This window comes from Myxocyprinus asiaticus, chromosome 24 (genome assembly GCF_019703515.2).
Source record: "Myxocyprinus asiaticus isolate MX2 ecotype Aquarium Trade chromosome 24, UBuf_Myxa_2, whole genome shotgun sequence".
Classification (NCBI taxonomy): Eukaryota; Metazoa; Chordata; class Actinopteri; order Cypriniformes; family Catostomidae; genus Myxocyprinus; species Myxocyprinus asiaticus.
Window position 1 is genome coordinate 10,175,387 of NC_059367.1, and position 27,800 is coordinate 10,203,186.

At 37.8% G+C, this 27,800-nt stretch overlaps 1 protein-coding gene and 1 long non-coding RNA gene across 3 annotated transcripts in view; both read left to right on the forward strand.

Annotated features, from left to right (window-relative positions):
- LOC127414732 (SAP30-binding protein-like) overlaps positions 1–23,065 on the forward strand; it is a 145,352-nt gene extending 122,287 nt beyond the window's left edge. The window contains exons 10-11 of the mRNA XM_051652968.1: positions 22,413–22,497; positions 22,786–23,065. Of these exons, the coding sequence (XP_051508928.1) occupies positions 22,413–22,497; positions 22,786–22,937 (237 nt within the window). The 3' untranslated portion in view covers positions 22,938–23,065. The remainder of the gene's footprint in view (positions 1–22,412; positions 22,498–22,785) is intronic.
- LOC127414746 (uncharacterized) lies at positions 16–21,676 on the forward strand. Of its 2 annotated transcripts, none has more exons than XR_007892846.1 (6): positions 16–128; positions 9,519–9,563; positions 20,680–20,771; positions 20,878–20,938; positions 21,484–21,542; positions 21,662–21,676. It is a non-coding gene; the product is annotated as an uncharacterized LOC127414746 (long non-coding RNA). The 2 variants fall into 2 exon arrangements; XR_007892845.1 differs by lacking the exon at positions 16–128 and adding an exon at positions 4,102–4,211.
- Positions 23,066–27,800: the final 4,735 nt, after the last annotated feature.

The window sequence follows — 27,800 nt, forward strand, 5'->3', positions numbered from 1 at the left end:
TGTCAGAATCAGAATCCCATGGCGGATTGGTGTCGGCCAGTTATGTGGTGGATGACGTGAGTTGCGTGGAGGAAGAAGATGAGAAGGGCTCAGAGAATGAGGACAGTGATGACAGCACCAGAAATTCGGTCAGTTTTTCACCTTAACTTAAAATTTGGGGGGTTTCTCTAATTGTCACAGAATATTCCATTCACATTCTCATTACTCAGTGCAGCAATGTTTAATCCCATTTGTGGATCAGCTAATCATCAAAAATGTTAATGCAATCCTACAATGTGAACCTTTATCATATGGTTACATCTTAACAGAGTAGTTCACTCCAAAATGACAATTTTCTCATCATTTTTTCACCTGTATGCTGTCTCAAACTCGTATGGCTTTCTTTCTTCTGCTGAATACGAAAAAAGATATCTTCAAGGATATATGATGTGTTTATATCCATACAATGCAAGTCAAAGGGGTCTAAAACTTTAAAGCTCCAAAAAGGACATTGAATTGCACTGTATGGATAGAAAGACATCATTTATCCTTCTTGAATATTTTTAGTTTGTGTTCCAGAGAAGAAAGAAAGTCATATGAGTTTGAGATGGCATAAGGGCGAGTAAATTGTGAGAAAATTGTCATTTTTGGGTGAACTACCAATGTTCCTTTAAAGGCTACAAATAATTTCCTCATCTTACTTTACATACCTCACTCTGCAAGTTCACTTTTAGGTAATTTAGCATGCAAATTGTAACATGCTTTTTACTGGGGATAGCTCGCCCAATTAGTTGCAGCGGAGTTAGAAAGAGACTCACAACGTGGCTGGCATTCCACAGGTGGCATTTATTTGCAGATCTCCGTCAGTCTCACATGTAATTGAAGTTGGCAAACACTCCACTGTCAACAGCGTTACTTAATAAACAAAATAACGTAATAGAGCAACAGGTGTGCACAGCTTGCTCAACGGAAAAGGAAATAGTAAAGAGCGCGCTGCTCTTAATGGGGCATTACCCAATTCTACCTGTTACAAAATATCTGATGCTAAGTAATACATAGTGTTTTTGAGGTACATGTATTCTGTTCTGAACAGTACATACTTGTAGGTCTGTCATTGCAGTTTTAGATGTGAATGTAGATGCTCAATGCCCAGGATTATTTGAAAAGTTCACTCATCTTTTTCTCCCCCTTTTTGGTGTTTTTCTGTGGGATTGAATGTGTATGCTACTTTGGTTTTCTTCAGATGTGTCTGATTTTTTTAGTTTGTTGTTGTTGTTTTTTTTAATCTAAAATTCGTATTCTTTTATAGCAACTTATTTTGGAGTCATATCCTGGTTTTACCATATCAAATCAATAAAAGCCCTGCAAGTGCAACAATGTACAGTCAGCCAGTCATTATCACAAAATAAACCCTTCATGGTGAAACAAATACCCTTTGCTTCGACCTGGGATCTGTTTGCTATAATATCCAGCTGACAGTACATTATCCCTTAATTATCTTCCCCTAATATTTGAATACATTATATGAGACCCTTTCACAAATTGAATTTAATCTGATGAGTACAGTTTCTTGTCCATAAAATGTCAAAATTCCCAGTAGTGTGGTTGTATCAATGTTTGCCCACAAGGGGGAGCCCTTGAATATGAGTTTGAGCATGTGGCGGTTGGTGCACTGAAGCTCACACCCTTGCATACTATGATTTCTTCCACATTATCTTTTGTTTGGTTTTATAACGGTTTATAATAATATGTACCCACATTCTGCAAGCTTTTACTCAAAAGTACTAAAGAGAAGAAAAACGTTTAGCTGATAAAGGGAGCTTCTTAAGTTAACCCAAAAATGAACATTCTCTCATCATTTACTCACCCTCATGCCATCCCAGATGTGTATGACTTTCTTTCTACTGCAGAACACAAACAAAGATTTTTAAAAGAATATCTCAGGAGTCACGTGGCACCATGCGAGGTTCGGACGTGTGAACGGCGAGCTCTGCGCACTTTGCTAGTTTTAATACTTTTTGTGTCATAAACCGGTGAGACCGGTGAGATTCGATACACCTGTTCCATAACTGTTCTATGAAGACAATATGTAAAAGAATTAAAAATCCTCAGGCTCTAAAAGACACTTACGTGCTCAAGCTGAAGACCCTGAGCAACAGGCCTCGGATCAGGGACTCAGTTTGGACTGTGTGGTGAAAGAGATTCAGTGTCATCTGTCGAACATGTCGGTAATGCTGACAAAGGTCATTGCTGACTTGGAGGATCTTGCTGTAATACATCAATTGATCACTTCCATGGAGACGAAATTCACTGAGATGCTTACAAGAGTGTCGGATGTTGAGAAACGTATCAATTATCTGGAGTCATTGGAGAGGGAATTAGCTGCTAATCCGCTAGTTGGAAGTTGGAAGACCTTGAGAATCGTAACCGCCGAAACAACGTCCGAATTGTTGGAATTCCTGAGCGAGCAGAGGGTCAGAATACAGTGGAATTTGTGGATGGGCTCTTTCCGAGTCTGCTCGACATAACAGGCCATAAGCTGGAAATCGAGTGAGCTCACAGGGTTCCAGCTCGGCGATCCACTGAGGGAGACAGGCCCAGATCAATTCTGGCCAAATTTCTGAGATCATCCGTTAAAGATCTTGTGTTACGTGAGGCGAGGAGTAAAGGAAGTCTTTCTTGGAAGAACCACAACATTTTCTTGTTCCCAGACTTTGAGAATTGGACGAGAGAAACGTGATTGATTCAAGGAATGCAAGAAACTCTTACATCAACGGAAGGTCGCTTTTGCACTGATGTTCCCGGCCAAATTGAAAATAGATGCTAAGGATAGCCGCAAAGTATTTACTTGTCCCCAACAAGCGATGTCCTTCATAAAGTCAGTTGAATTATTAAGTCATTGTGTGATTCTCACATTGCAGCCGAGTGGGCCTGACTCACTGAACGTTACTTGACCATCCAAAGGAAACTGGGCACAATTTTTGTTTCATTGTGTGCTGTTTCCACCTAGTGGCTGGAGTTTGTTTTGTGTAGTAACATTCCTTCGGGACAGTGTTGTGGATGAATCTGCACGTTCTTTGTGCTTATGCCTCCTATTGGCTGGAGTTTGTTTTGTGGAATATTTTTTGCAGGACATTGGAAGGATTAGGTCATCTGCTGCACTCATGTAACAGCCGGCTCACTGAACATTCATTTGACTGCCCGAGGAAACTGAAAACGGCTTTTTTTTTTTTTTTTTTTTTGCTGGTTCCGCTAGCAGCTGATGCTTGTTTTGTGGAGGAACACACCTTCGGGACAGTTATGTGGATGAATCTACACATTCTTTGTGTTTATTCTGCCTATTGGCTGAAGTTTGTTTTATAGATTTTCTTCTGTTATGTAATTCTGTCTCACAAAATTTGTATAGAAACACCGGACTTGAGCAATCCGACAGCAATGTTGTCACGGGGGCTCTCGTAGGTGTACATGGACTGTTTGAGTTTAGAGGGATGGATGCCGATTGGCAATGTCATGCGTGGGGTTAATGCCCACATTTTTCTTTTTTCTGTTTGTTTGGTTCTGGGGGAAGTTTGGGGTTTGATTGTTGCACTAATGTTGGAATGTGGTCTTTAGAATTTTGTTTTTGACACAATCTATTTTTTCTAATATGTCAAAATGTCAAATGTTAATATGAGTGGATTGTCTCTCTCCACATGAAATGTGAATGGGTTGGGGCACCCCATAAAAAGAAGGAAGGTTATTTCTTTTCTTAAACGAAAGAAATATGATATAGCGTTTCTTCAAGAAACGCATCTTTCCCCTCAGGAAGCTGAAAAATGTAGTAAGATATGGTGTGGGCATGTTTTTTTTAGTGCTGGCTCAAGTAAGAGCAGGGGAGTCATTACGTTGATAAGTAAACATCTACAATTCAAATGTCTCAAACAGAGTAAAGATAAATTAGGAAGAGTCATTATTTGTTTTAGCAGACATTCAGGGGCAAAGTTTGATTTTGGCTAATATTTACACACCTAACGCTGATGATCAGGGCTTTTTTATAGATCTTTAAGGGATGTTGCAAGCCGCTGGCACCCCTCATGATATAATATTGGGAGGAGACTTTAATCTATTGATGGACTCAGTCCTTGATCATAGTGAAGCAAAAGTGTGTAAGCCCCTTAGTGCAACATTGACGCTTCACAGGATGTGTAAAAATCGTGGTCTTACAGATATTTGGAGACTTTTGAACCCATCTGGTAGGGACTATACATTCTTTTCATTAATCCATAAGATTTATTCTAGAATAGATTTTTTATATATATCTAAGTCCCTCATTTCATCTGTTGTTGACTGCTCAATTGGAAACATCTTAGTCTCAGATCACGCCCTGGTGAGTTTAGAGGTGTTGCTTCATATGGAGAAAAATAAATTATATAGTTGCTGCTTTAATGTATCCCTTTTGCAAAATCCTGAATTCCAACAAATGTTAAAGGCTGAAATCAGTGTTTATATGGAGACCAACTGGTCCTCAGTATCTTCTGTGGGCGTGGCTTGGGAGGCACTTAAGGCGGTTCTTAGAGGTCAGATCATACAGTATGCCTCTTTCATCAAAAAATCCAAAGCACGAGAACTCGTGGAGTTGGAAGGGAATATTAAAAGTGCAGAGGCAGAGCTGAAGCGCCGAATGTCGTCTGATGGCCTCAGAGAATTGACCCGACTGAAACAGAGATATAATACTATTTTGTTGTGGAAGGTGGAGTATTGGCTATTCAGGGCAAGAGAGTCATACTTTGAGTTGGGGGACAAAGCAGGGAAGATTTGGATAGATATATAAAGCAGAGAGAATCTTTTTCTACCATTCCCTAAGTGAAATCTGCTGGTGGTGAAATTTTTATCACGGCCATTGATATTAATAATGCTTTTAAAGGATTCTATCTTGATAGCCTTCGTCTACTGATGAAGATGTTAGAAACTTATAATAATTATAATTATAATTATAATGGTTGTGGAACCATTAGAACTCCCTAAACTGACGACTGATTATGAGATAACCTTGGAGGAGCTTGGCAAGTAAGGCCCTGCCTACAGGCAAGGCTCCGGGGCCAGATGGCTTTGCCGCAGAATTTTTTAGATCTTATGATACAGAACTGGCTCCACTTTTGCTAGAAGTTAATATGGAATCATTAAAGAATGGAAAGCTTCCGCCAACCATGACGCAAGCCCAGATCAGTCTGATTCTTAAAAAGGACAAAGATCTAGGAGAGTGTAAGAGTTAACATCCAATTTCCCTGATCCAGCTAGACGTTAAAATATTCTCAATAATTTTGGCTAATCGATTAAGTAAAGTTATGACATCTCTTATACATATAGATCAAGTGGGGTTTATTCAGGGCCGCAGTTCTTCTGATAACATTAGGCTTTTCATCAATATCATGTGGTCAGTGGTGAATGATCAGACTCAGGTCGCTGCCATCTCACTTGATGCCGAAAAGGCATTTGGTATGGTAGAATGGGATTATCTTTTTAAGATTTTGGAAATGTACGGGTTTGGGAGTACATTTATTGGATGGATTAAGTTACTTTATAGACACCCATTAGCAGCGGTACAAACAAATGGATTAATTTCAGATTATTTTACTCTGGATAGGGGCACATGACAGGGTTGCCCTCCTTCCCCATTATTGTTCTGTCTTGCCCTGGAACCATTAGCAGCCGTAATAAAAAAGGAGGATGATTTTCCAGGGGTGATGGCGGGAGGTGTGGCGCATAAGCTTCTGCTTTACGCAGATGATATTTTATTATTCGTCTCTGACAGTTCTAGATCTATGCCTTGCCTCCACATAATTATTAATTCCTTTTCTAAGTTCTCAGGATACAGAGTCAATTGGTCAAAATCCGAAGCTTTGACTCTGACAGCGTACTGCACAGTAACGGCTTTTCAGCCAGGCGCCTTCCAGTGGCCCCAACAGGGCATTAAGTATTTGGGCATTTTTTTCCCAGCAAATTTGTCTGATTTAGTTAGAGTTAATTTTGACCACTTAATAAAGGTTTTTGAGCAATGTGGGCAGGGCTTCATTACATTTATCTATGATTGGGAAGGTTAATATTATTAAAATGAATTGTATTCCAAAATTTTACTACCTACTACAATCTGTCCCTATAGATGTCCCCCTCTCTTATTTCAAGCAAATTGATAGCATAGCAAAGTCCTTCATTTGGAATGGTAAGCATCCCATATTACATTCAATAAGTTACATAGGCCAATTGACAAAGAATTTGTTTTATTATTATACATTCGGTCTCAGACATATGGCTCATTGATCGCTTCCACCTGAGAGAGACCCTCCCTTGTTTTGTATTGAACAGGAAGTTCTTGCCCCTATTTTGCCATTGCAAAGCCTTTCTATCAAACTATTCGGAGAATTTACACCCCCTCGGTATGGACAAAAGTGTCCAGAGAGTTTAATTCGGACATTTATTTAAATGTTGCCTCGAGCATATGGCAGAACCCAAAATAATGTATTAATATGTCCCCTTTCTGCTGGTCAGAGTGGATTGTGAGGGAGGTTAATATGCTCGGTGACCTATATGAGAGTGGAGTGTTGAGATCTATATGAGGAGGGAGTATGGGCTAGGATTCTAAAAAATGTGAAGTCTTCATCTAGAGATGCAAGGGTGTGCCTTATGCAATTCAAGATTTTACATCGATTTTATTGGACTAGATTGTATAGGCTTAGTCTTAAAGACACACCCACCTGCTGGCAATGCCAATCGGAGGATGGAGACATGGCCCATATTTTTTGGTGGTGTGTTGAGATCCAGGAATTCTGGTTGAAGGTTCAGAGTTTTGTGTGTGATGTGTTGGGCATTCGGGTTTCGTTTTGCCCCAGACTCTGTGTTTTGGGAAATGGGGCAGTCATCGATGTAGGGAATAGACACATAGAGAATTGGGTTCTGACCAGTGTGATGATCACAGGCAGATTATTTTGAGGGGTTGGAGGTCAGCTGGAGCGCCATCATTTCGGGAGTGGTGCACGGAGATGGGAAGAGTGGCGGCTTTTGAGGAGGTGTCATTTGGAAGACATGGTAATTTGGATTTGTTTGTTGGGAAATGGGGCAAATATTTGGAGTTTTTGGAGGGCTCTCGGGGTGGGGCGGTGGAGAGAGTAGTATAGTTTTAAGTGTGAATGATTATTATATATATTTTTTTGTGTGTTTGTTTGCTTTTTTTTTTGTAGATACTCGTGTGACCACAGGGATGTTTGTTGGGGGTCAGGGCAGGGTTGGGGATTGGGAGGGGTGGTTGTGGGGTTTAAATGTTGATTCGATGTACAGTTGTGCTCAAAAGTTTGCATACCCTGGCAGAAATTATGAAATTTTGGCATTGATTTTGAAAATATGACTGATCATACAAAAAAACTGTCTTTTATTTAAGAATAGTGATCATATGAAGCCATTTATCATCACATAGTTGTTTGGCTCTTTTTTAAATCATGATGATAACAGAAATCACCCAAATGGCCCTGATCAAATGTTGACATACCCTTGAATGTTTGGCCTTGTTATGGTCACACACAGGTTTAAATGGCAATTAAAAGTTAATTTCCCACACCTGTGGCTTTTAAAATTGCAATTAGTGTCTGTGTATAAATAGTCAATGAGTTTGTTAGCTCTCACGTGGATGCACTGAACAGACTAGATACTGAGCCATGGGGAGCAGGAAAGAACTGACAAAAGACCTGCATAACAAGGTAATGGAACTTTATAAAGATGGAAAAGGATATAAAAAGATATCCAAAGCCTTGAAAATGCCAGTCAGTACTGTTCAATCACTTATTAAGAAGTGGAACATTCGGGGATCTCTTGATACCAAGCCAAGGTCAGGTAGACCAAGAAAGATTTCAGCCACAACTGCCAGAAGAATTGTTCGAGATACAAAGAAAAACCCACAGGTAACCTCAGGAGAAATACAGGCTGCTCTGGAAAAAGACGGTGTGGTTGTTTCAAGGAGCACAATATGACAATACAAGAACAAAAATGAGCTGCATGGTCAAGTTGCCAGAAAGAAGCCTTTACTCTGCCAATGCCACAAATGACAACACCCTGACATGCCTCACAGCTTCTGGCACAATGTAATTTGGAGTGACAAGACCAAAATAGAGCTTTATGGTCATAACCATAAGCGCTATGTTTGGAGAGGGATCAACAAGGCCTATAGTGAAAAGAATACCATCCCCACTGTGAAGCATGGTGGTGGCTCACTGATGTTTTTGGGGTGTGTGAGCTCTAAGGGCATGGGGAATCTTGTGAAAATTGATGGCAAGATGAATGCAGCATGTTATCAGAAAATACTGGCGGACAGTTTGCATTCTTCTGCATGAAAGCTGCGCATGGGACACTCTTGGACTTTCCAGCATGACAATGACCCTAAGCATAAGGCCAAGTTGACCCTCCAGTGGTTACAGCAGAAAAAGGTGAATGTTCTGGAGTGGCCATCACAGTCTCCTGACCTTATATCATCGAGCCACTCTGGGGAGATCTCAAACGTGCAGTTCATGCAAGATGACCAAAGACTTTGCATGCCCTGGAGGCATTTTGCCATGATGAATTGGCAGCTATACCACCTGCAAGAATTTGGGGCCTCATAGACAACTATTACAAAAGACTGCACGCTGTCATTGATGCTAAAGGGGGCAATACACAGTATTAAGAACTAAGGGTATGAAGGCTTTTGAACAGGGGTCATTTCATTTTTTTCTTTGTTGCCATTTTTTGTTTTATGATTGTGCCATTCTGTTATAACCTACAATTGAATATGAATCCCATAAGAAATAAAAGAAATGTGTTTTGCCTGCTCACTCATGTTTTCTTTAAAAATGGTACATATATTACCAATTCTCCAAGGGTATGCAAACTTTTAAGCACAACTGTATATATGTTTTGCTTTTCTTTATTTATTGTAAGAATCAATAAAAAATGTTAATTACAAAAAGAAAATCTTGCTATGTAGGTCCATACAATGCAAGTGAGTGGTGACCAAATCTTTGAAGCTCCAAAACTCCAGTGGTTTAATGCATGTCTTCTGAAGCGATCCAATCGGTTTTGGGTGAGAACAGATAAAAATATAACTCCTTTTTCACTATAATACTTGACATCTGCAGTCTTCATGATTTCAAGCTTGATTACACTTCCTAGCACACTGCGCATGTGTCAAGCACTAGGAAGTGTAATCGATATTGAATCATGATTGGCCTAGAGACTGCAATGGCAAGATGTACAATGAAAAAGGAGTTGCATTTTTGTCTGTTCTCAGCCAAAATTGATTAGATCGCTTCATAAGACATGGATTTAACCACTGGAGTCATATGGATTACTTTTATTCTTCTAAAAATCTTCATTTGTGTTCTGCAGAAGAAAGAAAGTCATACACATCTGGAATGGATTGAGTAAATAACGAGAGAATTTTAATTTCTGGGTGAACTATCCGTTTAAGAGGTCTATGCACCCAATGCATTCCTGTGATATTTTGACTGTGATAACCCTGTGCATTTTTGTTTTCATAGGAAGAGGAGGAGTCAGACTCAGGGTGAGCCCAAGATGATGTGAAGGTATTTGACCCCACCCTAAATTCCATCCCTGACTACTCAGGGGCTCAGGGCATCAAATCCAAGACACGCCCTCCCTCAATTTACTGTAAAGTTATGATTGGTCTCAAACCAAGAGCAAAAGGACTCAGTTTAACTGGGACACAATGTGTTTTTAACTTACAGAGAAGGGACATTTTAGGTCAATACTGTATGCCCGTAGTGTTTTCTTACCTATTTATCTCATTTCAGCTCTCTTTTGATAGGTTTCTTTCATGTTACACATTCATTCAGCTTTTAACAACCTGGGTCTCAGTTTTCAGATTCCCTTCATTTTTAAACCCTTTCAAGAAAGTATTATGTCAGTAGTAGTGCCATGGTATTGTGATGATATTTTTGGCAAAACCATTGAACCATGTTACTGTTTTACAACAATATTCATATTCTGTAGTATATGGTGTTTGTAGTAACTGTAGCTGTAATAACTATGGTAAATTCCTGTATTTGGTAAATACATGGTACCCCTACTTCAAAGAATACCATGATAGTGCTCAAAAAACATGGTAAAACCATAAGCTTTGTAAGTAAAATGTAATATTTATTACAAATTGAAATGTTTTTTAAGAGCACTATTTGTCATTATTAGTTTTAGTAACGAGAATATAAATTCTTAGGTATCTAAATTCAGGCAGCAGAGTTGAGAAGGACTGCAGAGGCATGTTATTTCATGCACTCAAATTGCTTTTTCATCATAATAGTAGCTTCTGATGATTCATAATTTAAGAGCCACACCCAAGGAGAGAAAACCGTTCTTTATGCTTACTAAATCACATCAGAGCATCACAACATTCTTTTGCAATCGAATGATGAATGATTGTAACCAAGTAAATCTGTTGCTAAATGCTGATGTTGCATAATGAGTTATGCTTTGTATTTTATTCAATCAATATTTGTTCTTGACTATGTGTTAAAGGAATAGTTCACCCAAAAATGAAATTCTGCAATTATTAACTCTTATTAACCCTTGTGTCCTTCCAAACCTGTATGCTGTTATTGTTTCCTGAGGAACATAAAAGAAGACTTTTTGAAGAATCTTTGCGCAGCTCTTTTCCATACAATTCTGTTCTTAGTGACCACATCTGTCTAGCTGGGAAAACAAAAGTGCCATAAACTTAGTCCAAATGACATGTGCTATATTCCAGATCTTATGAAAGTCATATAATAGCTTTGTGTGAGAAACAGACCACTTTTCTCAAAGCTGTTGTATAGCTTCAGAAGACTTGGAATATATTTTTTCAATTTGCAGTTTTAAAGTAAAATATTTTATTGGCATGATTGTGTTTACATACAATTAGGGCTGCACAATCAGCTGAAATAAAATAGAAATCACGAAATGACCTTCAAATGATCGCAAAGGGCTGTGATTTAATGGAGAAAAAAAAAGTAGTCTGCTCGCTACCAAAGTTTATGCGCATTGCTCTCTCCTGTCTTTATTGTGATTTAGTGCATTGTTACAGTGTTTTCAGAGTGGTTCTGTGCTCCACAACTCCATTTTGTGAAGTACCAGTAACAAATGTGCTCTGAGTTCGGTTCCGTTTGCTTGTGTGCATGTCATTTTTAAAGCTCTACAGATTCACTTTAATTTCACTTTTGCATAGTTCCAAATTTGTTTGGCCTGTACAAGTGAAGATAAAAAATACAAATAACACACCCCATGGCACTGGGTATTTGCTAAAGCTTTGATTTATTTGTGTATTTGTGCCCCAGCCAAGAGGGTGTATGTGCTTCATCAGAAGGTAGCTGAGGTGTGTGTGTGTGTGTGTGTGTGTGTGTGTGTGTGTGTGTGTGTGTGTGTGTGTGTGTGTGTGTGTATGTGTGTGTGTGTGTGTGTGTGTCTTAACCCTGCCCAGGAAATGAGTGTGCCAGATTGGAATTGTTTTGGCCCTCTCTTGCAAGGAACATCTCAGGATCAGTCATTTGTCATCAGTCATAAACTTAAGTAGTATAACATTGCTGATTTCCTTTCTCGCTGTCATTATTGATTATATTAGTAATTTGCAGATTATTTTGTTAAGCGAATGATCAGATTAACAAAGGCACATCAACAGTGGCGGGACTTGTAGCCTATACTGAAATGGGGGTGGGGGGGTTGTGCTGTAATAAAAACACCTCTGCTTAAATCTCCACACTCTTAAAGGAACCTCCACTTAAAAGGGCACATTTACATTTGTGAAGGGCACCTTTAGATTTTTTAACACGCCCCTGTTGCCCCCGTTCTGTGCACGTCAGTGGTGCCCTCAACTTTCCCTCTTTGTTTAAAACTGTATTTGTAACACCACATATCTTAGTGATGCAGTCAGAGCAAGACAAAAATTACATTTACAGTTTGTAGGGAATTACAGTTAACTTGATTTTTTATTTTTTATTTGGGTGAGTAATAGAAATTCCATGATGCCTTCTCATTGAAATGTGAAAAGTTCAGAATAGATCACAACCAGCAAGTTCTTGCCAGACACTCTCAAAGATTAGCTTTGTGTTTGGACACAGAAGATCTTTAGATTTGGTTCTAATTTTCCCTCCTTCTATGTCTTTCTGAGATGGGAGTGGGTTTATGGGCTTGTGTGGGCGGGTTTGGGTGGTTTACGAGGAAATTTTTTTAGGTTACAAACTGGTAATTACAAGGGTGTATGCTATAAATGTGGTTTATGAGGACATTTCTAGTGTCCCCATAATTCAAATCGCTTAAAAAAACATACTAAACAATGTTTTTTTGAAAATGTAAAAATGCAGAAAGTTTTTTGTGAGGGTTAGGTTTAGGGGTAGAGTTAGGGTTAGGGGATAGAATCTGTAGTTCGTACAGTATAAAAATAATTATGTCTATGGAGAGTCCTCATAAGGATAGCCACACCAACATGTGTGTGTGTGTGTGTGTGTGTGTGTTGGTGCCACTTGTTTGGGTAGACGCTGAGCTCTGAAGATGCCAGAGACCTGAGTCACGTACAATCAATGCATGATAACTCTGATGGACAGGAAACGACCAAACGACCCATGGCAACTGACACAATGTGCTGTTCTAAGATCAGTTCTGTTTTTAAAGGGATATTTCACCCAAAAATGAAAATTCTTATTTACTCACCTTTTTATTGTTCCAAATCCATATTTCTTTTTCTTCATAGAACACAAAAGGAGAAGGCACAATGACTAGTCACTATTCACTTTCATATGGAAAAAAGATGCAATGAATGTGAAGGATACTGTTATTCTGCCTTATCTCTTTTTTAATACAAATTTGATAAATGTTTACAGAATTCTTATTTTTGGATGAACTATAACTTTAAGCCTACTGTCAAACACAAAGAAACCTGTTCAAGAGTAGCAGTGAGATTTTTAGAGGTTTTATTGAAGACCCCCCGTTTTGCCCAAATTCTTGCCAACATTCCTACACGCGCCAGCTGTCTGCTGTTACCACATTCATTCTAATCACACTGTAATATTTAAGACATGCTTGAATGGTGTATAAAACACAGTTTTCAGACCATGTTACATAAATCTAGATTTGAAATTATGAAGAACTCGCCAATACTGTCACAAAGTCTTAGTCCTTTCAAATACAAACCTAGCAAAACCTATAAACCACAATTCTTGGGTGTTTGTCAGGGCATTGCTAATGTGTTCTGAGTGTTTTGTTGTTGTTGTTTAAGCATTGCTATGGAGTTACTAGAGTGTTCTTGATGATTACTTACTGGTCCAAGTCAAAAGAGCTCACCCAAGTTGAAATCTCTGACATTTAGGTCAATAGATATGACTTGGGTCCCCCCTGCCAGGTGAAAATCTTATCGCTTTGAAAAGTAATAGCACCCCTATGTGTATGTGTATGTATATATATGTATGTATGTGTATATGTATATATATATATATATATATATATATATATATATATATATATATATATATATATATAAAATACAATATATTTTTATTTAATAATAAAAAATAAATATACTGCATATATTTATATATTTTATATGTGTGTGTGTGTGTGTGTGTGTGTGTGTGTGTAAAATATAATTTTACTCAAAGCGATATTTCCTCTAAAACTGATAACTTTCATCATTTACTAATGTTGTCCCAAACCCATATGACTTTCTTGCATTGAACACAAAGAAAGATGTGTAGCAAAATGTTCTCAGTCACCATTCTATTTATCAGCATATTATTTTTCCATTCAATGACAGTGAATGGTGTCTGACTGTGTCATTCTTCTAACATCTCCTTTTGTGTTCCATGGAGGAAAGAAAGTCATATGGGTTTATGTTCCATACTAAAAAATATTCTAAAACAGATAAGTGTGCATTATCCATTGAAAAAAACTGGACCTTCTATGAACTTCACTAGGTGGAAAGACCTTTTGTGACTTTCTGACTTAACAAGTACTTGAGATTAGATTAGGGTTTTGTTCAAGAATCTAACACTAAGTATTAGCTATAATTATAGTGGTATTGAAACTTTATTATATTTTATGTTACCTATGATCCCTGTTGTTGTGCAGTTCTACAGGTGTGAGTTGAGTTGGCTCTCTGTCTTGCCACAGGGATGTTCCCAAATGTTCAGTTTATGTAAGGCAGTTTAGGCTGAAAAATGCTTTCCTACCTTGAGAAGTTTCCATCGCTAGAAGACCTGTTTTTGCATGTTTATGTGTCTATGCATTGCTCAAGGAAGCATGCCACATCTAGATCGCCCCACCCAGCCCTCCCGTTTCACTCTCTTTCTCTCTCTCTCTCTCTCTCTCTCTCTCTCTCTCTCTCTCGTGTGTGTGTGTGTGTGTGTGTGTATATGTGTGTGTGTGTTTGTGTGTGTGTCTGGATCTGTGTCATACATCTCATAGCAAATGGAGACATGTTTTGGCCCACAGTTAATACCAAAGACCTGCCAGAACAGCAGCCAGGGGGAGTGAGAGAGGCAGACGTGGGAGGGGAAATGTTGTGTAGGAGAGAGAGAAAGGGTGAGAGAGGCGGTGAGGTGAAAGAGAATTCAACAGTGGCCTGTTCCAACCAGTATGGTTTGAATAGTGTTCACAGTGAAGCATACATACACAACCACAAATTCCATTTCTTGGTAATTTGCTCCAGAGATGTCGTCAAAAGACTGTTAGACTGGAAGACTTCTAGTTTGGGGAAATAAAAAATATGACAAAATGTTCCCGCAAATGCTTATGAAATAGTATATCAGTGTCATTTTATGAATAAAAGATAAAATATAGCTTGAGGTTAAAGTTGCATACAGAAGGCAGAATGTGTTTCGCCACAACATCTGCAAGACCACGATTTTTACACATCCTGTGAAGCGTCAATGTTGCACTAAGGGGCTTACACACTTTTGCTTCACTATGATCAAGGACTGAGACCATCAAAAGATTAAAGTCACCTCCCAATAATATATCATGAGGGGTGCCAGTGGCTTGCAACATCCCTTAAAGATCTATAAAAAAGCCCTGATCATCAGCATTAGGTGCATAAATATTAGCCAAAATCAACATTTGCCCCTGAATTTCTGCTAGAACAACAATGACTCTTCCTAATTTATCTTTACTCTGTTTGAGACATTTGAATTGTAGATGTTTACTTATCAACGTAATGACTCCCCTGCTCTTACTTGAGCCAGCACTAAAGAAAACATGCCCACACCATATCGTACTAAATTTTTCAGCTTCCTGAGGGGAAAGATGCGTTTCTTGAAGAAACGCCATATAATATTTCTTTCATTTAAGAAAAGAAATAACCTTCCTTCTTTTTATGGGGTGTCCCAACCCATTCACATTCCATGTGGAGAGAGACAATCCACTCATATTAACATTTGACATTTTGACATATTAGAAAAAAATAGATCGTGTCAAAAACAAGATTACAAAGACCACATTTCAACATCAATGCAATAGTCAAACCCTGAACATTCCCCAGAACAAAACAAACAGAAAAAAGAAAAACGTGCGCATTAACCCTGCGCACAACAGCACCAACCGGCGTCAATCCCTCTAAACTCAAAGAGTACATATATGCGTGCGAGATCCCCCGCAACAACTTTGCCATCGGATTGCTCAAGTCCGGTGCTTCTATAACGATTTTGTGAGGCAAAATTACATAACAGAAAGTACTTTGTAAAACAGATTCCAGCCAACAGGCAGAATAAACAGAAGTAACGTGTAGATACATTCACAGAACTGTTTTGAAGGTGTGTTCCTCCACAAAACAAATTCCAGCCGTTCAGTTTCCTCGGACAGACAAACAAGTGTAACAAGTGTTCAGTGAACCAGCTGTTATGAGTGCAGCAGATGACGTAATCATTCCAATGTCGTGCAAAAATACTCCACAAAAACAAACTCCAGTCAACAGGAGGCATAATCACAAAGAATGAACAGATTCATCCACAACTGTCCCGAAGCAGTGTTATTCCACAAAACAGGCATCCCAGTTCCTCGAATGATCAAGAGTCAAATTCACTTGGAGGCCGCATAAAAAAAATACATCATGACTTACTCAGTCCATCATAAAAATACTTTGCGGCCGTCTTTAGTGTCTATCCTCAGTTTGGCCGGAAACATCGGTGCAATAGCGATCTTTCGTTGATGTAAGAGTTTCTTACATTCCTTGAACCGATCGCGTTTCTCTCTTGTCGAATTTGCAAAGTCCGGGAACAAGAAAATATTGTGATTCTTCCAAGAAAGCTTTCCTTTGCTCCTCGCCTGGCGCAACACGAGATCTTTATCGGATGATCTCAGAAATTTGTCCAGAATTAATCGGGGCCTGTCTCCTTCAGCAGATCAGCGAGCAGGGACTCTGTGAGCTCGCTCAATTTCCAGTTTATGGCCTGTTATGTCGAGCAAACTCGGGAAGAGCTCGTCCAGGAATTTCACCATATCTCGACCTTCTTCATGCTCAGGAATTCCAACAATCCGTATATTGTTCCTTTGATTCCTATTTTTGAGATCTTCCAATTTTTCCAAAATGTATTCCAAGTCCGTTTTGGATGCGGGCGGGTTAGTGGATAATTCCCTTTCTGATGACTCCAGATAATCAATCCGTTTCTCAACATTTGCCACTCTTGTGACCAACTCAGAGAATTTTGCGAGACCCTCCAAGTCAGCAACAACCTTCATCGGCATCACCGAGATGTTGGACAGTTGATGCTGAGTTTCTTCCCCCGACGTACCTTCCAACTCGAGTCCCCAGCTCGCAGGGCCGCCAGAGGTTTCAGTTAGAGCACGTAAGTGTCTTTTAATGTCTCCGGAGTCTGATGATTTTAACTTCTTTGCTATGTTTACCTCAAAAGAGCATGGGTTTATTGAATCTCACCGGATTATAACATGAAAATAAATAAAAACCAGCAAAGTGCGCAGAGCTAGTCGCTCGCATGTCTGATCTCGCATGGCGTCACGTGACCCATCTATTTTTAGGGCCTTTAAGATATTTTTACATTGTGACATTATTTTCTAGACAGTTATGCACATTTTACCCATTAATTTTCATTACCGCAACACAATAAAATATGATCATTATGATATTCTTGTAATGTTTAATGTGTGTGTTCATGTATTTAATGTCTTTTATTTTAAAACGTTTAGTTCCTGTTTCATGTCATGCGTCCCTAGTCATGAGATGTCCTATTTTCCCTCCATGTTCATGTGTCTTGTTTTCATTGGTTCATTGTTTGATTATCTTGTTTAGAGTTCTGTTTGTTCATTGGTTATGTTCTCCCATGTCCATGTATTTAAGCCCTCATGTTTTCCATTGTCCTTTGTCAAGTATTGTAGATGTTTGGTAACATTGTGTCATGTCATGTCATGTCAAGTCAAGTTTATGTCTAGTCAAGTTTATGTTAATTCAAGGTTATAGTCAAGTTCATGTTTATGCATATGTTTCATGTTTATAGATAGGGTTATTTGGATATCACTTTTGTTTAATAAATTGCACTTGGATTCTTCATTCCATCGTCATCGTCTTCATCATTGTCCGCACCAGCAGCATCTTTACAATTCTCATTTCCACAATGTGCAAAAAATGTATAAATATTAATAGTACTTATTTGTACTGCTTTTAATTTTTGCTTATTTTATTTATTTATTTTCATTTTATTTTCTCCCAATTTGGAATGCCCAATTCCCACTACTTAGTAGGTCCTCGTGGTGGTGTGGCTACTCACCTCAATCCGGGTGGTGGAGGACAAGTCTCAGTTGCCTCTGCTTCTGAGACCGTCAATCCGCGCATCTTATCACGTGGCTTGTTGTGCATGACACCGCGGAGACTCCGCATGTGGAGGCTCAAACTACTCTCCGCGATCCATGCACAACTTACCACATGCCCCATTGAGAGCGAGAACCACTAATAGCGACCACGAGGAGGTTACCCCATGTGACTCTACCCTCCCTAGCAACCGGGCCAATTTGGTTGCTTAGGAGACCTGGCTGGAGTCACTCAGCACACCCTGGATTTGAACTCGTGACTCCAATGGTGGTAGTCAGCATCAATACTCACAGAGCTACCCAGGCCCCCTGCTTATTTTAATTTTAAAAATCATTGTACAACAGCATTTTTTGTACTATAATACTGTAAAAAAACAACAAAAAAAAACAATTACGGATTGAGAAACATCATTGATAACAATGGGAATAGTAAAAGTACAATATGCAAACACAATGCATAATGTCACTATGCAAAATATATATATATATATATATATATATATATATATATATATATATATATATTTTTTTTATATGAGCAGGACATTTCCATAAAAGGATTCGTGAGAATCTCCAGGATGGTCCGTTTAAATGTCATTGAAATGTCTGTTTGTCCATGCAATGCAGTGAGTGGTGCCAAACTTTCAAGCACCAAAAAGGACATTAAGACAGAATAAAGATAATGCATAAGACTCTAGTGGTTTAATCTGTGTTCTGAAGCTATCACTTCAATTAGTTTTGGGTGAGAATAGACCAAAATCTAACTCCTTTTTTATTTTGCGATTGCAGTCTCTAGGCACGATCATGATTTTAAATCATGATTTTATTTTTTATTTCAAAACATACTGTACTTTTCACTGTATACAAGCAGAAAAACAATCTCTCAGCTGCTCTGTTTTGGTTGGACTTGCACTTCCTTGTCAACAGTCATAAAAAGTGTGAGATCATATGGGTTCATTGTTTTAGTTCTTGGCAACATCTTAAGATCACGTGTTCTGATGTTGGCTGGCTGGCATGTTATTTCTGAGGGTGTGGCACTGGAGACTTTATGGTTTATGGTTGTGGGTTTTGATGAAGAACAGCGTTCAGGTGAATTGCCCCACCTGAGGTTAGGACTGGCAGTTTGCCCTCAGCCATACAGCTAAAGTACATGCTGTCAGAGTCCGTACATGTTCAGGGCTGCAAACTTTTGAGGTCTGTTATGTAAAAACTTTTGATGTCACTGGTTTTGATGGCAAGGTCAAATTTTAACACGTTGCTGTAGAATTATGCGGTCATCTATTCTTAACTTCTTAAGTGAATGTTTTACCCATAAATGGGTTAATGTCATTATTTTCTCACCCTCATGTCATTCCAAACCTATATGTGGTTATTTTCCTGTGGAACACAAGAATTTTTAAGTATCTTAATGCTTTTTTTGCATGCAGTGAACATTTCATAGTAACCATGTCTGTCAAGCTACAAAAAAGACAAAGAAATCCCCATAAATGCAGTTCATATGACTATATTCCAAGTCTTCTTAAATTATAAGATAGCTCAGTGTGAAAATATAGGGGCCAAAATATATATTTTTTTCTCTAATTGCTAAAACTTTAAATGGAAATAAATAGTAATAGTAGAATTAGTAATAGTATATATTTTTTTAAACATATAAAACCTCACCAGCTGAATTTTACTCACTTTGTCTCAATCCAATTTACAAATTACTGCAAATAGCACATTTACAATGACATCGGTAACTGAGAACTTCTGTTTTTGCATGATGCTGCCTTTCTGGCACATTTCTCCTTTTGTGTTCTACAGAAAAAAATAACATCATACAGGTTTGAAACAACACAAGGGTGACTATATAATAACGTGATGATAAAAATAAAATTTTATCCTTAAATGAACTATTTCTTTTACATTCTTAATATTTGCTGTTGTGCCTCTTTCTCGCTATTTGTACTGTTGGGGCAGGTTTTACATGGGTATGGTTTTCAAACTCCAGCACAGTACAGCCTAGTACTGATAGATGGGCTGTGCCTTTCCGCGTCATGGTGAATATCCTGTCCCTGCAGCTATGCATTTATCATTGCTCAGACATGAACTTGATTCCCTCGTACTCATCTGATTTGGTCTTCCTGCTAGCTTTCATGGAGTACATTTTGTACGAATGAACTGATTTCAGTGAACTGTCAACAAAGGACTGCTCAAAATTAGTTTGAAAGCAAAAGGACCTATTATTCTTGAATGTGACAGGGAACAGATTGAGGAGTGAGAAATGGCACATCTCCAATTGCTCCATCTAGTCTGGTTGTCAAAAATCACCCTCTAGTTCAAGAAACTCGCACCCATACAAAGACTTTATTCATTCAAGACTCAGGCAGTTTTTCTAGTTTTGTTGTGCATTTTAGACTGGACTGAAGTTAAGATTGACACTAAAATTAATGCAATTGTTCGTTGCTAGGGCAAGCCTCACTTCTATACTAACCGTACTATTGCTCATACTTATGGTTAGAGATTTTAACAAACCCCACAAATTAAAGGAATGTTCCGGGTCTATCAACAGCATTACCCCTACAACCCCCACCCCCCAAAAAATAATAATAATGAAATTGAACAAATCTTGTGTTCAGAAATTCCTTTAAGTGTAAAACTTTGGCACATAACTTGTCCTATACCGTTTGCTATTTGATACCTCAAATCACATGTGTGATGTTACTTTTCTAAGTAATCTGTTTTACAGTTTTTACCTGGCGGACGATAAAAAGGGGTGAAACAAACTGTAGACTTCCACTGAGGAAGGGAAATGAGCCATAGGTTCCCAAAAAAACTAAATTTACTTACATTGTCTTCAGAAAATGTTCATATCAGCCTTGATTGTCAGAAATATTTTACATTTATCCCTTTTTCTGTTTTTAGGAAAAGATAATTCAACTTTACGAACGGAAGCTACATGAAGACTTTGATACGAACAAACATATTCAGAAGAAGAAAGAGTTCCACAACCCAAGGTTTGAAGATAACAATAGTTTATGACCCACCAGACAAAACACACAACACATTATCTTTGGAATTGTTATATGGGTTTGCAGTCTAACCATGTGGGTTTGTTTACAGTATTTATGAGAAGCTAATCCAGTTCTGTGGCATTGACGAACTTGGAACCAACTATCCAAAAGTAAGCATAATACTTTCCTGAAATTCCATGTTAACTTCAACTGTAGATTTGAAGGGAAACAAATAGCTGTATCGTAAAGGTGAAATGTGTAATTTCTGCACCATTAGCATCACCAAACAGAATTGCAAAAAAAAATTCTAACAGGTTTTTCAAACCCTTCCTCCCCGTCTGCCCTTGGTCTAACAAAAAGATAGCTCCACTCCATGCACTAAGCCAATATTACTATGAAGAACTGGTTGGGATCAAACTGAGTGATGTATTGATAATGCCACAAAGACTCAGTGTTTAAACTGGGACTTAATTTTTAATTGTCTTTCCAGCTGGAATAGAATAAAAAATACACACTTCACCTCTAACTGCTGATTGTACACAAAGTACACAAAGTACACAAAGTGTTTAATGTAAGAACAGATTTTTTAATGAAGATTTTGTAACCTTATGCGTTTACTTCCTATTATGAGGCACTAGGTACTTCACTTTAAATTAGGTTGACATTTCTACTCATAGGGCTATTATTAATTATTTGTGTTCTGTCCTTTCCACAGTCAAAGTTCAGAGAGTGGAGATGGACAAGCTGGAAAATTCCAAAAAGAAGAGGACCAAGGTTAGAGCCCTGCGGCACTCCACTTTATACAAAATCACAAGTAAAATGAAAATTGTAATGGGTGTTTGTATAAGCCGCAACCTCACTGATATTTACTGTGTATGTTTATTTACTCTTAGGTAATGAGTCTAGTGCAACTTTACCAAAAAAAGGTGCATGGATAGAACAAAGTTGGGGAAACTTCCTGCCCCCTCAAAGACTGTATCACAGAACATAAAAGTACTATTAGAAGAGGGGATTTGACCAACCCTGTAGCAAGGCACTTTAAGGAATTTAACCACCCTATGTCTTCCCTTTTGTTTCTGGGCATTGAACAGATACAACCTTCTGTAAAAGGTGGTAACATGGACCATATTAGGAAGAAAAGGGAGGCATTTTGGATTTATTGTTTAAAAAGCCTATCTCCTCTAGGAATGAATGAAGTGTTGGTAATGAAATAATCTATATGATTTAATGTTTTTTTTTTTTTTCTTTTGTATTGGATTTTGATATGTATTAGCCTTTAACAGTATTTAAAAGTCTTTAAAAATAACTGTTCTTTGTGAATTGCTTTTTATGTTGAGTAATCAGGTGTGGTTTTCCTATTGACTTTCCTAATAAATGTTCTAATTGGTCCAGTTGAGATTGGTGTGTTCTGATGTGTTGTGATGTGATGGTGACTGATGATTAATCCTGTTCATTTCATTGGCTAGATCTTATACTTGTTTGCATTCAAATAAATGCTCTGTATAAGTTTTCTTTTAACCTTGTTAACCCTGATGAAGGCCTGTTTGCAGAAACACATTGGTTTTATTTAAATAAATTTTCTTGCTTCAATAAGAGTCTCTGGATTTATCCTCTTCGTATGTATGTTTGCTCCTCCGTCTTTAGATTGAGTTCGTGACAGGCACCAAAAAGGGCACCACTACTAATGCGGCGGCCATGACCACAAATACAACAACTGCCTCATCTACAGGTACAATTGGCTCCAGACATAACTTTACTAATGTTTGCTTTATATTGTGCAATGAATCTCTAATTATATTACTCAGTATTGATAAATGACTACAACAGTCAGTAAAATCCTTTACTCCTAGTGTCACTTCAGAAATAAGATGTGTAAGACATTTCTGATTTCATGATCATGATATTGTTCTCATCAGAATATTATGATATTGTTGATATTCATGATATTGTTCTCATCAAACATGCAACAATTTATCGCTTATGAGTGATTTACTTTTTCTCTTTTTTTCCCTTTTAGTAACCATTCAGTGTTGTAGATGTCTGGTCAGTTTTGCCTATCTATATTTTCCATTTTTATGTCTTGATGAAAATTTGGGAGAGGGCATGACACACAGAACACCAATTAATCATCTGTCACGAGTATACAGTAGTATCTTATTACAACAGTAACAGATCAGGCTATTTGATTATGTATTTATGAGGAGAAAAAAGTAGTTCTTTCAATTCAGCCCCCCTGCATTATTCTAACTTTTTATTTCATTTTAGAAATGCAAATAGGTTTTTTTTTTTTTAAATATGTAAATATTAAAATGAGCCAGTGCCTTCTTTATAGCGCAGTACCATGAAAATAAATGTTTTTGTGTAATTGAAAATCTCTCACGTGTTTTTTTTTAAATTAATATCCAAACTTGCAGTGCTTAAATTTGAAGTGCGTAGTTTTTGCGCCACTAGCATCACCAAACACAAACACTCCCACTGTCTTCCATTGGTCGCAAAATGGGGTGATCCACCCTAAACTCACACCATTGTCTTAGCCAGTGTTTCTTTGTTTGGTTGGTTAAACAAAGCAAAGTTTTCACAGCGTTTATACTTTTTAGGGAAATCAACCACAAGTTGTATGAGTGGCGGTGGTGTAGTGGGCTAAAGCACATATCTGGTATGATATTACCAGATAGGTTGCTGGTTTGATCCCCACAGTCACCACCATTGTGTTCTTGAGCAAGGCACTTAACTCCAGGTTGCTCTGGGGGGACTGTCCCTGTAATAAGTGCACTGTAAGTTGCTTTGGATTAAAGTGTCTGCCAAATGCATAAATGTAATTGTCTCTACAAATTAAGTTGTGATAGGAGAAAATATTTTTTAGCTTCGGAAAAAAGTTCACACATCACCTTTAATACAATGGGTTGAAGAAAGTGTGAACACGATGTCAGCCAGTGTTGAAGAACACTGTTGAGGAATGTTTTTTTGGATTCTGAACTTGGAAGATGGTGTGTGCTTACCAGGTGTATCTTTGATTTATACCAACACGTAACCTTTTCCATTCTGAATTCAAGCCTTCCAGAGCTTTGTTCAAGCTAAAGAGTCCAAACTGTCTCTTTGTCATATTTCAAAACCATCCACTGAAAATGTTGTGGTGATACCCTTTGACTTGGGACAGCTTACCCCTAAAGTGGACCACATTTTTTGAGAAGTAATTTCTCTGGCGGCCCTATGTTATACTGGATTCCCATAGAAACCCTGAAAATTCCAGGGAATTTTTATATTTCTAGGCTTAGAAAAAAATGGAAATTAAAAAAATTTAAATCTTAAAGTCATAGACATTTCTGTGGTGACTAGGTTTTCTTGTTATACTTAGCTCTAAAATTCATCAGCTAGAAATAGTTTTTTGTGAGTGGGATTTCTATAAAATGATCTTTTAAAATCCTTATCTAGTAATAATGAACAACTTGAAAGACATGAAAATCCATTGGTCAAGAGAACTGGTTTTAGAGACTTTTCTTATTTCAGTTGGTACACTCAAAAATAATTCTAAGATTTAAATTTCATAACAAAATTCCATCAAACTGAATTGAGTTATCTTTAATCAAATAAAATGGCAGAAATCTACAAAATATTTTACATTTTATTTAATTTTGTTAAAAAATAATTTCATTGGATGGAATTTTGTTATGAAATTGAAATGCGTAAACATACCAAAAAAAAAATATATATATATATATATTTTTTGAGACGCTGCAATATAATTTAGCCATATTAATTTTACCTCTCGTATCTTCTTGCCTATAAGACAACGTAAAAAGTGACATATTTTGCCCCACTCTTCCCTACTAGCCTCAAAAAGTACCTTTGAAAGTACCATTGATCAAATACAGGGCATTGTGTGTGTAACAAAGGACATTTTAATGTTATTTGATTTTGGATGGCTCCAGGTTAGAACATTTGACACGCGAGTAAGTTTGCCAGGAGAGATTGAGAGATTGGCAGTGTGGTGTGCAGATGTGCTAACTGTGCGTCAGGGTGACTCGGACTGAAGACACACCCTGAACAGGCCCTAACTCCACTGAATTGTTAAAATCCGGTTACAGAGGTTTACTCATGCAGTGCACATAATTGCAATATTGTTATCAAGTATTTAAAAAAACATGCATAGTGATTTAGTTATAACCCAAGGCTTGACAATATTAGTTTTTTTACTATATTGTATTGCCATCATGAGAGCCAGTGTTGTAGTGAACTTAATTCACTGTAGTGGATGTTTTTGTTAATACACTTAATGGCCAAAATTATGTGGACACCCGCTTTCATTTAACTGGTTTGTTATTTCAGCTACACTCATTAGTATGTTTAAAAAGTCAAGCATATAGTTATGCAATCTCCTTGGACAAATGTCTCTAGTAGAATTGGGCATACCAAAGATCTAAGCGACTTTCAACATAGCACTTTCATAAGATCCCACAAGTAAAATGGTTCACTGAGTCTGGTATGGCAGAATTTGATTGGCCTGAGCAAAGTCCATACCTGAACCCCATTAAACACCTTTGGGATAAATTGGAATGCAGACTGTGAGCCAGACTCCATTGCTCAACATCAGTACTTGACCTCACAGATGCTTTTCTATCTGAATGCGAATAAATCCCTGTTCCAACTTCTAATGCAAAGCCTTCCAGAAGAGATGAAGCTGACAAAACAGCAAAGGGAGGACCAGCTCCCTATAAATGCCAATGGTTTGAAATGAAATGTTTGACAAGCACATTATAGATGTTGTGTCCAGATACTTCTGTCAATTTGGTGTATCTCTAAGATCATAAATGCTTTTTAATTTGGACATCATACACTTTTTAAATCCAAATTTTTTTATTTTTATTATTATATAAATATCCTTTTAAAGTTCAGTGCAAAAGAAACTTAAATAATACACTCCAAAAATATTTCAGTCTGTTTTTAATATTTAAGTATTTCAAGTAATCTTTAAATTGTATACATATTATGAATTCAGAATAAATTAGATATTTAATTAAAATAAATGATTATGAACTTTTAAAACCAAGTAAACAAAATGCATGCGTTTTAAACAACACAGTTTGGTAAATGGCAAAGCAACTTTTTATATTTGGCAAAGTTAAGCATATTTCAATAAATTTAAATAAAATAAAATAAATAAAATAAAATGTTGCAATATATTATATTATATTATAAAACTAATATTGGAAACAAAAATAATAGCACCAAAAACTAAGATGCTAAAAAATTCACTTTTTTTCATTATAAAATTATAATTGTAATGTTCAGTGCAGAAGAAACGTATATTATACACTAAATAAAATATTTCAGATAAATAAATAAATAAATATTTACGAATTTCACATTTTGAAAAATTTCCATCAAACTGAATTGGGTAATCTTTAAGTGGTGTACATACACCAATGAGCCAAAACATTATGACTACCTGCCTAATATGCTGTTGGCCCTCCGTGTGCTGCCAAAACAGTGCCGACCCGCCGAGGCATGGACTCTACAAGACCCCTGAAGGTGTCCTGTGGTATCTTGCACCAAGACATTAGCAGCAGATCCTTCAAGTCTTGTAAGTTGCGAGGTGGAGCCACCATGGATCGGACTTGCTGGTCCAGCACATCCCACAGATGCTCAGTCGGATTGAGATCTGGGGAATTTGGAAGCCAGGGCAAAACCTTGAACTTTTCATAATGTTCTTCAAACCATTCCCGAACAATGTATGCAGTGTGGCAGGGTGCATTATCCTGCTGAAAGAGACCACTGCCATGAGAGAATATCATTGCCATGATGGGGTGTACCTGGTCTGCAACGATGTTTAGGTAGGTGGCATGTGTCAAAGTGACGTCCATATGAATGGCCGGACCCAGGGTTTCCCAGCAGAACATTGCCCAGAGCATCACACTACCTCCGCCATCATCTGCCCACAGTGCATCCATTAATGGCGCACACGGCCGTCCACATGATGTAAAAAAATAATAAAAAAACGGGACTCATCAGACCAGGTGACCTTCCATGCTCCTAGGTCCAGTTCCAACAGGGGTTGCACTATACACAGCAGGGTGCGATGTACTGTATGTTGTGATACATTCCTCCCATAACCATCATTAAAATGTTCTGTGACTTGTGCCACAGTAGACCTTCTGTCGGTTCGGACCAGACGGGATAACCTTCGTTGCCCTCATGCATCGATGAGCCTAGAGCGCCCAACACCCTGTTGCCGGTTTTTGGTTTGTCCCTCCTCAGACCACTGTCTGTAGGTACTCACCACTCATGACCGGGATATCACACAAGCCTTGCAGTTTCAGAGATGCTCTGACCTTGTTGTCTGGCCATAACAATTTGGCCCTTGTCAAAGTTGCTCAGGTCTTTACTCCTGCATTCAACACGTTGTCTACGAGAACTGGTTTTTCACTTACCATCTAATCCACCCAGACCTTGACATGTGGCCTTGTTAGGAGATAATCAATGTTATTCGCTTTACCTGTGAGTGGTCATGATGTTTTGGCTCATCAGTGTATAATGCATGAAAAATAAATGATAAGTATTTAATTAAAATGAATGATTATGAACTTTTAAAACTAATTAAACAAAATCTGTATGTTTAAAAGGGACAGTTCATCCAAAAAATGAAAATTCTCTTATCATGTACTCACCCTCATGCCATCCTAGATGTGTATGACTTTCTATTATCTGCTGAACACAAACAAAGATTTTTAGAGGAATATTTAAGCTCTGTATGCTCATAATGCAAGTGAATGGGTCCCAAATTTTGAAACTCCAAAAGGACATATAGACAGCATAAAAGTAATACATATGACTCCAGTTGTGAAATCCATGTCTTCAGAAGTGATATGGTAGGTGTGGGTGAGAAACAGATCAACATTTAATCCCTTTTTTACGATAAATCTCCACTTTCACTTTCACATTCTTGGTCAACTGTTTTTGGTGATACACATTATTCATGCATATCACCACCTACTGGGCAGTGAGGAGAATGTATTGTAAAAAAGGACTTAAATA